Genomic DNA, 14,657 nt, shown 5'->3' with positions numbered 1-14,657 from the left:
CAAAAACTTTTACAAAAAAGTTATATTTAATAAGTAAAAAATAACAAATTATAAAAAGACCTAAATGCTTTTATTTTCTCAGATTTTTATATACATTTGGTTTACAGTTGACCAACTAACCCTTAAAATATCACACATGGTAACATTGTCCTACTGTACATACAGCTCTCAATACACATAACTCATGGACAGTACCTTTTCTATCCCTTGTTCAATGAAACAAGTTCCCTGATCGTGCACTGGATGTCAAATTGCATGAAAGTTTCTAAACACCTACTCTTCATCCTGTACTGCTCTCCTCGTGCGCTGCAACAAGCAGTTCGTGGGCTGCAGGGAACTGAGTATTGACCAGAAGACCTAAGTGAGTTGCCCAAAGTCCACTGGTGAGTAAGTAGTGAACCACCTTTCTCCTAGTCTAATGCCCTCTTCATTTCCTTCTCTAAGGAAATGAACAATTTCTTCATCCATTAAATGGTTTTTGAGAGGATTGGATGAGAGTTATCCATGAAGTGTCTGCACAGAGTCTGTAGGAGAGTAGATGCTATGACTATGATTATCAACTCACTGTGTGAGCGAGACTGGTATCTCACCAACCAGATTCCTAACCCTAACTTTCTTCCTCAGGACAAAGTCATGCGGGGAGGGGTCAGTTCATTGGCACCATTCAATCAGCACAGATACCCACCAATGCTCTCTTTCCCAGTCCTTTCCTGTTTGAGAAGGAGCTTCCATTTGAGATCTTTATCTTCAGTTCTCCATATGACACAAGCCTAGGAATGGTGTCCCCAGGAGCTGTGCAGTGCGGTATACATGGTTGTACTTGGTGGCATTGTCTAGAACAGCCAGGACCAAGCCTTGGTACTGGGACACAGTCTTCTTCCAGGTAATAGATTCACCAGCTTTCCTCCCAGGGAAGTCATCGTGGTGAGTATAAAACCAGCTTAGATAACATAGTATAATCAGGATCCCAATGACCGTCCTTTACTCCTTTCACAAATCAACAGAAGGTAACTGTGACTTCAGACATGATCTGCAAAGAGCAGAGATTTTATTTTGTGACTTCCGATTCTTTAGCCCAATACATACCTGTAGTTGATGTTTACTTGGATATCTGGTCCAGGACTGGTAGCACTTGATTAGTTTCCTTCTCTGGGATGCATAAAAATATGGGATGAAGGCAAACCCAGTGCCCTGGGCAACAAGAGGCAAGGTCAGCTAGGTATAAACTTCAAAGTGCTTAAGCATATCTTCCTTACTTTTTTGCAGAACCATGATTGTCACATTTTGTAGTTAATGAATGAATGAGTGAAAAACAATAAACACCTGAATATATAAGTCACAATGTAATTCCAAGCGACTGCATGATACACCTTGAAGCAGCCAATAGTCTGACCTTTAAGGAGTGTGAAATGCAGGTGGGCCAAAAGCATGGGGAAACATTCAAAGGCAACAGAAGAGTGGTGATCATTTTGAAATGCATAGAAATATCGGATCACTATGTTGTACAGCTGGAACTAACATAGTGTTGTAGGTCAATTATACTTCAACTGAAAAAAAAAAAGGCCAGTTGCAGAGAAATGCACACACACACAATGGAGAAGAAAATTCTGCAACATGCTCCAACATGGATGAACCTTGGAGTCTTTATTCTAAGTGAAATAAGCCAGTCACAAAAAGACAAACACTGTATGATTCCACTTGTATGAGATGTCTAGAGTGGTGAAATTCATAGAGAAAGAAAGTAGAGTGGTTGCCAGGGGCTGGGGGAGAGGGAAATGGAGAGTTATTGTTTAATGGGTAAAGTTTCAGTTTTGCAAGAGGAAAGAGTTCCGGAGATGGATGGTGGTGATGGTTGCACAACAAGGTGAGTGTACTTAATATCACTGAACTGTACACTTAAATATGGTCAAGATATGTAAAATTTATGTTATGTGCATTTTGCCACAGCTAAATGTGTCTTCTCCATATTTTAGCCTACAGGATACCCTTCAATTATGAGGACTCATTTTAAACATCAAAAAGTTTCATGGGGCCTGTCTTCACCTTCTAGCTGTTCATTCTTCATGCATTCAACAAAAGGCATTATTTCAAACCCTGATAGAGAATAGAATGACCAAAAACTACTATAACATTTATAATCCTTTTGAAGGGATGTGTATATTTCATTTATTACAATAGCATCTATTGAAAACAATGATGCTAACAGAGAAAGAAATATTTTTTTTAATGTATGAGAAGGTGCTAAACCTTACTCACAGAAATGAAAATGCAAATAAAAAGACATTAAAATATCATTTTACATATTTCAGATTGGCAAAGATGAAAAAGTTTGATAACACTTGGATTGGGGGAATCATTAACTTATCAAATTATTATTGATCACCTATTATGAGTCTATGTTGGACACTGAGTAATCAGCAGTTAACAAAGTAAACAAAAATTCCTTCTTTCCAGGAGCATACATTCCAATATGGGCACAGGGGTATACATACAGTAAATGAAAATGGAAAAGAGAAGAAAAGAGAAACAGAGAGGGACAGAGAAAGAGTGTGTGTCATATAAGGAGTCCTCTAAAGAAAAATAAAGCAGTGTAAAGTATGGTAAGTGACAAAAGGGTACTGTTACTTTAGATAACGTGATCAAAGAAGACTTTCCTGATAAGGTGACAATTGTGTAAAGGCCTAAATGAAGTGGGGGGTAAGTCTTGGGGATGTCTGGTAGAAGTGTTTTCCAGGTAGTGTGAAGTGGTCAGGTGACTCCTTTCACAGATATCAATTATAAAAATTGGACTAGGGAATTCCCTGGCCATCCAGTGGTTAGGACTACGTGCTTTCACTGCTGAGGGCTCAGGTTTGATCCCTGGTTGGGGAATTAAGATCCCACAAGCCATGCAGCATGGCCAAAAACAAAAACAAACAAACAAACCAAACCCAAAAAACTGGACTAAAAGTTAGGCAATAGTTTCTTAGATATGGCAACAAAACCACAAGCAACCAAAGAAAAAATAGATATATCAGGTGACATTAAAGTTTAAGACTTCTGTACTTCAAAGGACATTATCAGGAAAGTAAAAAGACAATGCACAGAAACGGGAGAAAGTACTTGTAAATCATGTATTTGATGAGGGTCTAGTATCCAGGATATATAAAGAACTCTTACAATGCAACTGGGTCCTCTCTTTGGGTCTCATCATGCTGAAATCAAGGTGTCAGCCAGGTTCCAATTTCATCTCAACCTCAGGGGCCTCTTCCAAGCTCACTGGTTTGGGGCATAATTCAGTTCCTTGCAGTTGCAGGACTGAGGCCCTCAGTTCCCAGAGGCTACTTGTTATTCTCTGCCATATGGCCTTCTCCACAGCTTAAAAGACCAGCAGGGGAGCATCTCTGGCTTGGAATCTCTCTGACTTGACTTCCTTTCTGATGCCCTCTTTTGAAGGGCTCACCTGATTAGGTCAGGCCCATCCAAGATCATCTTTTTTTAAAAATTAACTCAAAATTGCCTGATTAGGGATCTGAATTACATCTTCAAAATCCCCTTAAGTCCCTTTGCCATATATGGTAACTTAATCTCAGGAGTGATGTCCCATCATATCCACAAGTCCCATCCACACCCAAGGGGAGGAGATTATACAGGGCATGTACACCAGGGGACAGAAATCTTATACATCTGCCTGAAGGTGAGGGAGAAAGTCAAATAGATATGTGAGGGAAGAGAATTGCAGGCATCAGGAAGGGCAAGTGCAAAAGTCCTGAGGTAGGGGATATCTGGCACACTTAAATGCGGCTAGAACAGAGAGGGGAGGTAGCAGGAGATGAGATCAGAGAGGCAAAAATGGGCTAGTTTTTTTGGGAAACTTCTAGGACTTTTATCCCCCCAGAATGTTTTAACGAAAATTTTCAAATACAAAAAAGTTTAAAAATTTTTACAATGAAACCCGTATACCTTCCACTCAACTTTCCCATTAATGTTTTAACTACACTTATTTCATCACATCTGTCCATCTGTCTACACAGCTAATTTTGGGGGGATAAATTTCCAAGTAAGTTGCAGACAACAATACACCTCCCCCTAAATACTTCAGCATTCATTATCATTACCTAGAATTCTATATTTAGTATGTTCTTTCTTCTGATGTAAAATGAAAATACAATTAAATGCAAAATTCTTAAGTGAATAGTCATGGAGTTTTGATACACGCAGAAACCTTGGAACCAAAATTCCTATAAAGATATAATTACCATAACCTCCCCCCAAATTCCCTTATGTTCCTTCTCATTTCCCCTGGAACCTCCCCTAAGTAATCACTTTTTTGATTTTTTTTCCCACCATGGATTTTCTTCACCTGTTCTAGAACCTCCTATACATAGAGGTATACAGTATGTATTCATGTAGATAAGACTTCTTTCACTCAGTATAATATTGTTGGGATTCATCAAGGGTCATTGCACGTATCAGTAATTCATTTCTTTTTGCTGTCAATGTATATACCTCAATTTATTGATTGAGTCATCTGTTGATATATATTGGGGTCGTTTGCAATTTGGGGCCATTATGAATAAAGCTGCTATGAACATTTTTATACAAATCATGTTGGACATTCGTTTTCATCTTAGGCAAATACCTATGGATGGACTTGCTAGGTCCTAGGGTAGATGTATGTCTAGTTTCATAAGAAAGAAACTCCGTATCCGGCCGCTGCCACGAGAGAAGGTGCCGTCGTGTCCGCGCATCTGCAACGGATGGTCGTGAGGAACTGCTCCAGCTTCTTGATCAAGAGGAACAGCAGACGTACAGCACCGAACCCAATAACCTGAAGGCCCGCAACTCCTTTTCGCTACAACGGGCTCATTCACCGCAAGACTGTGGGCGTGGAGCCGGCGGCGGACAGCAAAGGGGTCGTGGTGGTCATGAAGCGGGGATCCGGCCAGCGAAAGGCAGCCGCTTCCTTCGTGCGGACCACCATCAACAAGAACGCCCGGGCCACCCTCCGCAGAATCCCGCACATGATCCGAAAGGACATACGGATTTGCGTATGGCCCTCATCCGCAGAGCCAGCGCCATCCTGCGCAGCCAGAAGCCTGTGATGGTGAAGAGAAAGCGGACCCGCCCCACGAAGAGCTCCTGAGCGATCTATCCCCTTCCCCAATGCAATAAAGCTGTCAACTGACTTGCCTCAAAAAAAAAAAAAAAAGAAAGAGAAACTTTTTGCAAACTGGTTCTTCCACTTACTTTACATTTCTATCATGAATGAATGAGTTTCAGTTCCTCTAAGACCTCGCTCTAAGACCTTTAGTGTTACCAGTATTTTTAATTTTAGTCATTCTGATGCGTGTATAATGGTATAAAAACAAATCTTAAGTGTGCTGAATTTTAAAATGATCAGAGATTTCAGGGTCTTGAGAATTGTCTCTTTGGAAAGGTGCCAAACAGCTGAAGTCTGTATGTTGAAAACTATAAAATATGAAGTTGCTTTTGAGAAAATTGATTGAATGAGGTTTTGTTTGTTCTTTAGCCAGAAAAACAGATGATACAATGTCTGCATTAAGTGATTTTTAAATCAATAATTCTTTTTTTCCAGCTGACTTTCAACCTGGAAAAAGAAATTTAACTTTGGGCTACAGGCCAAAAAATTGGGGAAAAAATCTTTGTCCTGAGGTTAGGGTCTTTAAATCTTGCCTATAGCAAAAACTCTGGTTCTAGAAAAGGTGCAGGGAGGAGGTAAACCTCCCTCTTCTTAGTAAATAACTCATTTTTGCATTGTGTTGCTTCCTCCCCCCACCAAAAACCCTTATACTAAATTTGGCGATTTTGCATTAAATAACTTTCAAATTGTAGAACATTTAAAAATATCAATTAAATTGGAAGATTTATCATCTTACCTTATTTGTTAAAGAATGTAATTTTGTGCTTAACTCTGTAGTGATATTTATTACAGAATGCAAAATCGAGAATTTGGAATATGGCATATTTGATTCCAAGCCAGAATTTGAATTTCTGCACTAACCTAAATAGCTAAAGTTTTGAGTAAAGATGATATAAACATGAGATTTCAAGAGCATATTTGAAATTATAATGTATTTTAATTATATATACATATATAATTTTATATTTATATATATATATATATATCACTGGTGACTTTTACAGAATGGTTCTAGAATGACTCAGATAATCTGTACATTATATAAATCTGCACATGACCTAAATCTGGGTATGGTTGTTTGTTTTTTTTTAATTAATTTATTTTATTTATTTATTTTTGGCTGCGTTGGGTCTTTGTTGCGCATGGGCTTTCTCTAGTTGCAGAGACGGGGGGCTACTCTTCATTGAGGTGCGCAGGCTTCTCATTGCGGTGGCTTCTCTTGTTGCGGAGCACGGGCTCTAGGTGTGAGGGCTTCAGTAGTTGTGGCACGTGGGTTCAGTAGTTGTGGCTTGCGGTCTCTAGAGCGCAGGCCCAATAGTTGTGGCGCACAGGCTTAGTTGCTCCGTGGCATGTGGGATCTTCCCAGACCAGGGCTCGAACCCGTGTCCCCTGCATTGGCAGGCGGATTCTTAACCACTGTGCCACGAGAGAAGACCTGGGTATGGTTTAAAGATCCATAATGGAAAATTTTTCTAGGTTTTTTTTTTTACCTTTATTGGGATATATTTCACATATAATAAAATTCACCCGTTTAAAGTGTACAGTTTTTAAATTTTTTTTATTGAAGTATAGTTGAATTACAATGCTGTCAGTGGTTTTTACTATATTTAAAAAGTTGTACAACCATCATTACAATCTAATTTTAGAATATTTTGAAAACCCTTCCCAAAACCCTTCCCCAAAACCCGTTTCCCAACCTTCCCACCCAATCTGTAGCCCCAGGCAACTACTAATCTATTTTATGTGTCCATGAATTTGTCTATTTTGGACTTTTCATATAAATGGAATCATACAATATGTGCTCTTTTGTGACTGGATTCTTCCACTTAGCTTAACATTTGCAAGATTCATCCATGTTTATTTGTGGGGTTTTTTTGGCTGTGCCACGTGAGTTCCTGGACCAGGGATAGAACCCGGACCATAGCAGTGAGTGTATGTGGCAGTACAGTCTTCAGCATGATTTGGTATTATTTTTTTATTGCTGACTCATATTTCATTGTATGGATAGAGCACATTTTACTCATCCAACAGTTGATGGACATTTAGGTTATTTCTACTTTTTAGCTACTATGAATAATGCTGCTATGGACATTCATACACAAATTTTTGTGTGGAAGTTTTCATTTCTCTTGGGCATATACCTAGGAATGACATTGCTGGGTCATATAGTAATCCTATGTCTAACTTTTTGAGGAATAGCTAAAGTGGCTGCACCATTTTACATTCCTAGCAGCAATAATATAAGACTGTTCCAATTTCTCCATATCCAAGCTGACACCTGTTATTGTCTGTCTTTTTTATTTTAGCTATCCTATTGGGTGTGAAATGGTATCTGACTGGCTAATGATGGTGAGCATCTTTTCATAAGTTTACTGACCATTTGGGAAAATGTGTATTCAAATCCTTTGCTTATTTTTAAACAGAGTTATTTGTCTTATTATTGTTAAGTTATTAAGTTGTTAAGTTATTGTAAGAGTTCTTTATATATTTCGGATCCAAGTCCCTTGTCAAATATATAACTCACATTTTCTTGTTGTTTTACTTCCTCTGAGGCACAAAAGTTTTTATAAAGTATAATTTTTTTTCTTTCATCATTGTGCTTTTAGTATCATATTTAAGAAACCACTGCCTAATCCATAGTCACAAAGATTTACTCCTATGTTTTCATCTAAAAGTCAGACTCCCTAAAACTGCCTTAAGGCCAGCCAAGATAATAAATTAGAAGCAGTACCACATCTTGGACAGAATGGTGGAAATGAGTGCCACTCTCAAAAGTTTAAAGGATGAGGGGTGGTGGTCCCCATTAAATCTCCATTTAATTCACCAGTTAGGTCCTTGCAAAAACCAGATTGATCCTGACAGACAGTGGACTAACAGAACTTAAGCGAGAGGTAACTCAGCTGTAGGCTGGAGGTAGAATCCTTACTAGAAGAGATCAACACAGACTGGCAGTTATTATCTGGCAAAATGTATTCTTTTTCATCTTCATCTGGAAGGAGTGGAGCATTCCCACGGTGCCTGCAGCAATTCACATTCAATGCCACATTACTTCTTTGCTCTCCGTCATAATATAGTCTAGAGTCCTTAATTCTTTCATCATTGAACAGATTATCATGCTGGTCCACTACACTGACACCATGTTCCTCAGACCTGGGAGGGAAGAAGTGGCAAGTATACTCTGAATACCCTCTTGAAGTGCTCCAGAATCCACTACTGTAGCATAAAAATTATTTTGAGCTGAAAGTACTTGAGTTCCTGAAATCTCTTATCTGCCTCCCAAAAGAGCTCAAAGTAACTCAACTGTTATAAATCCTCTCTCTGGGAACTCACAGAGAAGTCTGACTCTTATCACTGAGTAACACCCAAACAGACAAAGTCACAAAAACTAGCAGGTCTCCCATCTGTTCTCCTAAGGGCCCATTTGACTTTCATAAAAGTCATTTGTTTTCCCTTAATGTGCTCTTTCTCTCCCCCTTTTCACCTTCAAATAAGTCATTTGTTTTCCCTGAAGTGTCCGTCTCCCCTCATCTATTAAAACGGTATATAAAGAATTCTGCCAGCACTAAGAGGCGCTGACAGGGATGAAGTTAAGAGGCTACTAGTAATAGTTCAATCTAGAAAGAATAAGGGCTAGAACTACCAGCCGCAGCGGGAGGGATGGCGAGGACCGACCAACCTGAGTGGCTGCTGAGTGGCAGGTAATTTTACAGCGACCCAGAGATCCAATTTCTAACAATATGTTTTTCCGCTACGATTGATAACAGATCAGATACACCCAGGGTTGCCACTAGCACCTCGTATCTTTTAGGCTGTTATAAAAAGGGAGGGGGGGGTAGCTTTTAATCTTACCTAAATCTCTTTTTGTTGCAGTTGTCCAATCTGCCTAGATTTATAGCAGATGGCAGAGCAGTAAAAATCGCCCGGGGTATTAATAATTATGACATTATTAAAACTAATTTTCGACCGTCAAGTCCATTTGGGGTGTCCTGCGAGTGGGTGGTCAAGACCCAGTGGGGGCAATTCTAAATTTATAAAAGTTCCCAGAGCGAGAGAATACTGGAGCAGCAGGGATTCTGCACACTGAATCCCACCCACGTCCAGTACGTTGCGTGTTCGGGGACCTGCGCTAGCACCGCATTTCCAAACAGTCCGAGACCACGTGGCCACCTGCACGCACCGCTACTGGCCCTTAGACTCCCAGTCTTAGCTTTGGCGCCGAAGCTTTCCTCCCTGTGGTCGAAACCATTGGCTCCACGCTCGGAGGGAATACGGGCCAACATCACGATCAAGGCTCTTGTCCGAGTGAAGCTTCCGACTAATTCTCAGGAAAAACTCATCTAAAAATTGAGGAATCAAATGAAATTCACCTAAAGACATCGAAGAAGGGCTCCTTTTGCCAAAAAGAAAGAGCAGATCTGACCCTGATTCCCCCTACTCTCCTTGGGGGCTGCGAGGGTGGTTCCGTCCGAGGCGGGGACTCCGCCTCCATGGGCGCCGCCATTTTGTTTGGCTAGAGGGGAGAGAGCGGCGCTTTGGGGGGAGGGGTCTCCTAGGCGCCTCACCTGAGCCCGCTGGCGAGTTGTTGCTTCTTGCGCGGGAGGCCTTCTCCCCGGCTCGGGGCGAGGAACCATGTACATAAAGCAGGTGAGGCCTGTGCGTCCCTCGCACCCTTCACGGGCCCGTGAGGACCGCTTCTTGAGGCGGGGGTGTCGCTTCTCCCCGCAGGGTGGGCGCGGGGCTGGACTGGGACTGTGTGGGAGAGGTGCGGCCCCGGCCCGCAAGCGCGGGGGGCCGCGGGGAATTGGGGCGCCCCTTTGCAGCCCGGGCCTCCCCTGAGGGAGGCGGGCTCTCGGAGAGAGGGGTGGAGGGGCCGGCGGGGCGGGCCCTTTGGAGGGAACCGGGCCTTCCCGGGAGGGCGAGAAGCGGCCCTGTCCTGCGGGACCGGCTAGCCCCCCGCGGGCCTTTGGCGTGGGGTGTGTGGAGAGAGGGTCTCCCCGGCCCCGGGGACGCCCCTGAGGCCCAAGCTGGGGTGTCTCCCGACTTAACCGGAGAAATAAAAGGGCTCCTCGTTCCTGCAGAATGTGTAGCGTCTCCTCATTCCGTTGTTACTTCTGTCAGGATGGTCTTCCCGCGCTGGAGTCCACCCCAAAGATGAGCCCCTTCCCACTCTTCACGAGAAGTGTCTCTGCTGCAGGTGTTGGACTCCAGGCAGTCCTGTCCTGGAACGGCGGCTCTTTTTGGCCCGAGTGTGTGACTGACAGGGGCGCCCAGGAAAGCCGGGCCAGTCTGCATACTTGATAGACTTTTGTACGGCCCTCTAAGGCTTAGTGTGCCAACGAACCGTATACAGGGTGCTTGATTTTGAGAGTTCCCTAACAGGTTACTAATTATAACTCCTAAAAAAGCAACAGTGGCAATGGTTACTGATAAACGGGCTGTTTTAATAAGTTTTTTAAAATCACTTTGCAAAATGAGTTTTTCTTCTAGGACATGGAAGCTTTTCTGACTTGCGTTAAATGAGAAACCAGAACGGGACGGAGTGCAAAAGGAAAATGTTAGCTTAGAAGTTATTTCTTTTGGGGTGTGTTCTGAAAAAAATCTCTCTTTTATTTTTTAGGTTATTATCCAGGGTTTTCGAAGTTACAGAGATCAAACAATTGTAGATCCCTTCAGTTCAAAACATAATGTTATTGGTAAGTGTTCATGGTTTACTAGACCAGATTTATGTCTCTACAGCCATTTAAATCCTGCCTGTGTTTAGGCTTAAGGAGACAGGAATTGTCTCTGAATATTACATAAATTTATGTGTATTTTTTTCTATATGAAATTACTTTTCTGTTTTTTTATCTGCACTGATGAAATTGCTTCCTTTATACGGTTAAAATACTTGAATAAGACAATCATAAATTACTCGTTTTTATTTGGTAGCCTTGTATGTGTATGTTTTGACAGATTTAAGTTTATAGTGAATGACTAAATTTAGCGTTTCAGCTCTTCTTGGTATGTCATTTTCTAGTTAAAATGGACACTATTGCCTTATTTCAAAGGTGACCATTCTTTTTGCACAAATTAGATTGTTCTCAGATTTTTTTTAAATTTCCTATTATAATGTCTAAGGACAGACTACACAGGTTGGTGGGAAGAGCATAAACTGAATTGTAACAGAATGGGGTTCAAATCCCAATTCTGCCATGTATTCTTCAAACTTGACTTCCTGAGCTGCTTAGTTTTCTCATTTGCAAAGTGGAAATAATGATATACATCTCATGGGGCTGTTGGGAAGATTAAATGAGAAGGCAGTTGTGTGAGGACAAGGGGCTAATGGTTATTGCAGTGTAATAGTTAATCTATAGATTCTTCAGATGATAAGGTTTCATTTTGCTGGTACAGACAGCAAAAGTGTTTTCTGACACTCTGCTCAGTTTTTAAAGGGTAGGTGAAATGAGTGCTTCTAGACACCAGAAAAGCAAAGAATTGCTATTGACATAGATTTCTGCTACAGTGTCCTTACAGAGTTTGTTGGCATGCTAGTCGGCTTGGTCTACCATAACAAAATATCGTAGACTAGGTGGCTCAAACAACAGGGATTTATTTTTTCACTGCTCTGGAGGCCTCCCTCTCCATCATGCTCACAGGACCTTCTTTGTTTGAGCCTCTCCCTCACCCTCTTACAAGAGCACTGATCCCACCATAAAGGCCCCACACTCCTAACCTCACATTAATTACCTTCCAAAGACCCGCATCTCCTAACCTCACATTAATTACCTTCCAAAGACCCGCATCTGCAAAAAGCTTCACATAGGGGGGTTAGGTTAGGGCTTCAGCATATGAATTGGGTGGGGCGGGGACACAATTCAGTCCATAGCATGGGTGAGGTGAGATTCATAGAGAAATCAGTAAAGGGTGAACAGTGAATACTGATGTTCCCAGAGAAACTTGGAGAATCATACTTTATTTTGAAATAAATAAATAATAAAATTTTAAAATTGAGGGCAAGGAAAAAACCTGCCCTTGGTACATCAATTGCAACTTTGTAGTTGGGAATAAAGAAAACATACTTTTCCCTCTGCCTTGCCTACTGGAGAATCGTTAATTGAATTGGTGTGCCATAAGGGTAGCTTGATTGTACTAGAGTTTTACTTACATTTTGATTATAAGTGCCTTCTGATTTTCATCAATAAAAAAATCTTTAGAAACGGAGAAAAATGAATAATTACTAGATTTATATTATTTCCTTAACTTACAAATTAAAAGTCGATAAATATCTTAATATGTCAGTTGTATACAGTTGTCCCTTGGTATCCTGAATGCTTGTATAAAACTTGTTATAAAATCTTAGTGTTTTTGCATATAACCTAAGCATATCTCTAGATTACTTATAATACAATGTAAATGCTATATAAATAGTTGTAAATATACCTGCTGTGTAAATAGTTGCCAGCTTGTGGCAAATTCCAGTTTTGTTTTTTGGAACTTTCTGGAAAGTTCCCCTACCTCCCCCCCCCCCCCCCCGGAATATTTTCAGTCCGCAGTTGATTAAATCCCCAAGTGTGAAACACAGGGATGTGGGATTCAGAGGACTGACTGTAATTTTATAAATGAACTGTAAAATGATGGCCGTTATTACCTAGAATGATTAAATTATATCTTTAGGGCCTATCAAGTATTTTTGTTTTAGCTATTATCAGACAGCTGTTTTACTACTTTGGTTGCAACATTAAGATTGTTAATAGTCACAGTTACAAAGGACATTATCTAAATGTTCTTTCCTTTTAACTGAAAAAACACAATATGATTTTGTTTAACATATTTTAAAAATAGGTCCCTTAATTGTATAAGAAAGACCAAAAATAGTATACAGTGAGATTGTTCCTAAAAATGTCTTTTGAAAGCTTACCACTTTGATTGTTTAATGATTTTGACCCTTAAAAAAAACACAAGATTTGAAGGCAGATACCTCATGTGCTGATACTTGAATGTTTGATGTTTAAGTGCAAGAACCATAAACCTTTTTAAGTTTACCTTTTTTCTGGCTTTCTAACAAAAGAAATATACGTGAAGTTATAGAACATAAAGAGCATAAAAGCTAAAAGGAACAAATTTAAACTGTAATCCTTCTCCCCCGAGCTAGCTTGTGGTTTCCTGGAGAACAGAGCCCGAGGCCTGCTTAGCTGCTAAGGCGTTAATGGGAGGGTGCAGTCTGAGGGCAAGGGGTGGGGGGGGTAGTGGTCATAGCTTTATAAAGAAGATACACCTGGTTTGCAGTCACATTGGATAACTTACTGACAGACTTTGTAAACCCACCACACCTTGGAAAGCTCAGGTGGGAGAGGTATGGAGAAGGTTTTATGTGCTAGCTTCTGTCTCTCTTTGGTCAAAGTTTACCACATAGGGCATTGATTCCCCACCTCCCCCCCCCCCCACTGTGCTTTTGGATTGTGTTACTCTGGGGACTAACCCCCCTGGAGTGGTTGGGGAACTGTAACCTCCTTTGGGTTTTCACAGATCTGAATGCACCCCCAGGGTAGGCTGAAACAACCTGAGGTGTTGGGAGACTAGCCTCTCTATTGACAGGCAACCAAGGCCTGGGTTAGGGCAGGTGAATCTGGGGACACACATAAACTGGGTCTATCTCAATACCCCTTCAGTTTTCGTGTACATATATATAAGTACGCCTTTTTAAATAAAAATTGGTTTGTAGTAATCTGTTGGTAATCTGTTTTTTTCTCCTTCAGAATAAACTGAAATATCTTTCCCTATCATTAAGTATTCAACATCCTTAAAATTGCTATGTAGCATTCCACTGTGTGGGTAGGAGTAATTCTTAGGGAAATTATAAATTTTTCAGTTATTTATGAATGGATTATGGTTTGAACCATAATTTTCTGTAATTTTTTAATGATAAATTACCTTTTAAAACTTTTATTTAGTGATAATTTTAAATTGACAGAAAAGTTGCATAAATAAGAACAGTACAGAGACACTACTTGTGTATCCTTTACCCAAATCTACTGTTTTGGGTTTTTTTTTAATTAATTAATTAATTTTTGCCTGCATTGGGTCTTTGGGCTCTAGGCGCGCGGGCTTAGTTGCTCCGCGGCATGTGGGATCTTCCCAGACCAGGGCTCAAACCCATGTCCCCTGCATTGGCAGGCGGATTCTTAACCACTGTGCCACCAGGGAAGTCCCCCAAATCTACTGTTAACATTTCCCCACTTGCTCTGTCATTTGCACTCACTCTCACACTTATTTTTTCTTAGAGTAAGTTATGTACATCATGGTTCTTTACCTGTGACTTCAATGTGTGCTTTCTAAGAATAGGGGTATTACCTCATATAATCACAGTGTAGTTATCAATGTCAGTAAATTTAACATCAATACAATAATATTTTATTTTCTAGCTATGTTGACTGACCCAGAGATTTTCTTTGTAGCATTTTTCCCCCCTAGTACAAGATTTAATTTAGGATCAGGCGTTGTATTTAGCAGTCATGCCTCTTTAGTCTCATTTGAT

The 14,657-nt window shown here is 40.6% G+C and overlaps 1 protein-coding gene and 1 pseudogene across 1 annotated transcript in view; both read left to right on the top strand.

Annotated features, from left to right (window-relative positions):
• Positions 1 to 1,361: 1,361 nt before the first annotated feature.
• On the top strand, positions 1,362 to 5,172 carry LOC118882904 (annotated as a pseudogene).
• Positions 5,173 to 9,615: 4,443 nt separating this feature from the next.
• The window catches only part of SMC3 (structural maintenance of chromosomes 3), a 34,448-nt gene continuing 29,406 nt past the window's right edge, over positions 9,616 to 14,657 (top strand). The window contains exons 1-2 of the mRNA XM_036828876.1: positions 9,616 to 9,787; positions 10,761 to 10,836. Coding sequence (XP_036684771.1) covers positions 9,773 to 9,787; positions 10,761 to 10,836 — 91 coding nt within the window. The 5' untranslated portion in view covers positions 9,616 to 9,772. The remainder of the gene's footprint in view (positions 9,788 to 10,760; positions 10,837 to 14,657) is intronic.

Source organism: Balaenoptera musculus, chromosome 16 (genome assembly GCF_009873245.2).
Source record: "Balaenoptera musculus isolate JJ_BM4_2016_0621 chromosome 16, mBalMus1.pri.v3, whole genome shotgun sequence".
NCBI lineage: Eukaryota > Metazoa > Chordata > Mammalia > Artiodactyla > Balaenopteridae > Balaenoptera > Balaenoptera musculus.
Note: the sequence above shows the minus strand (reverse complement) of the source record. Positions and strands in the feature narration are given on the sequence as shown.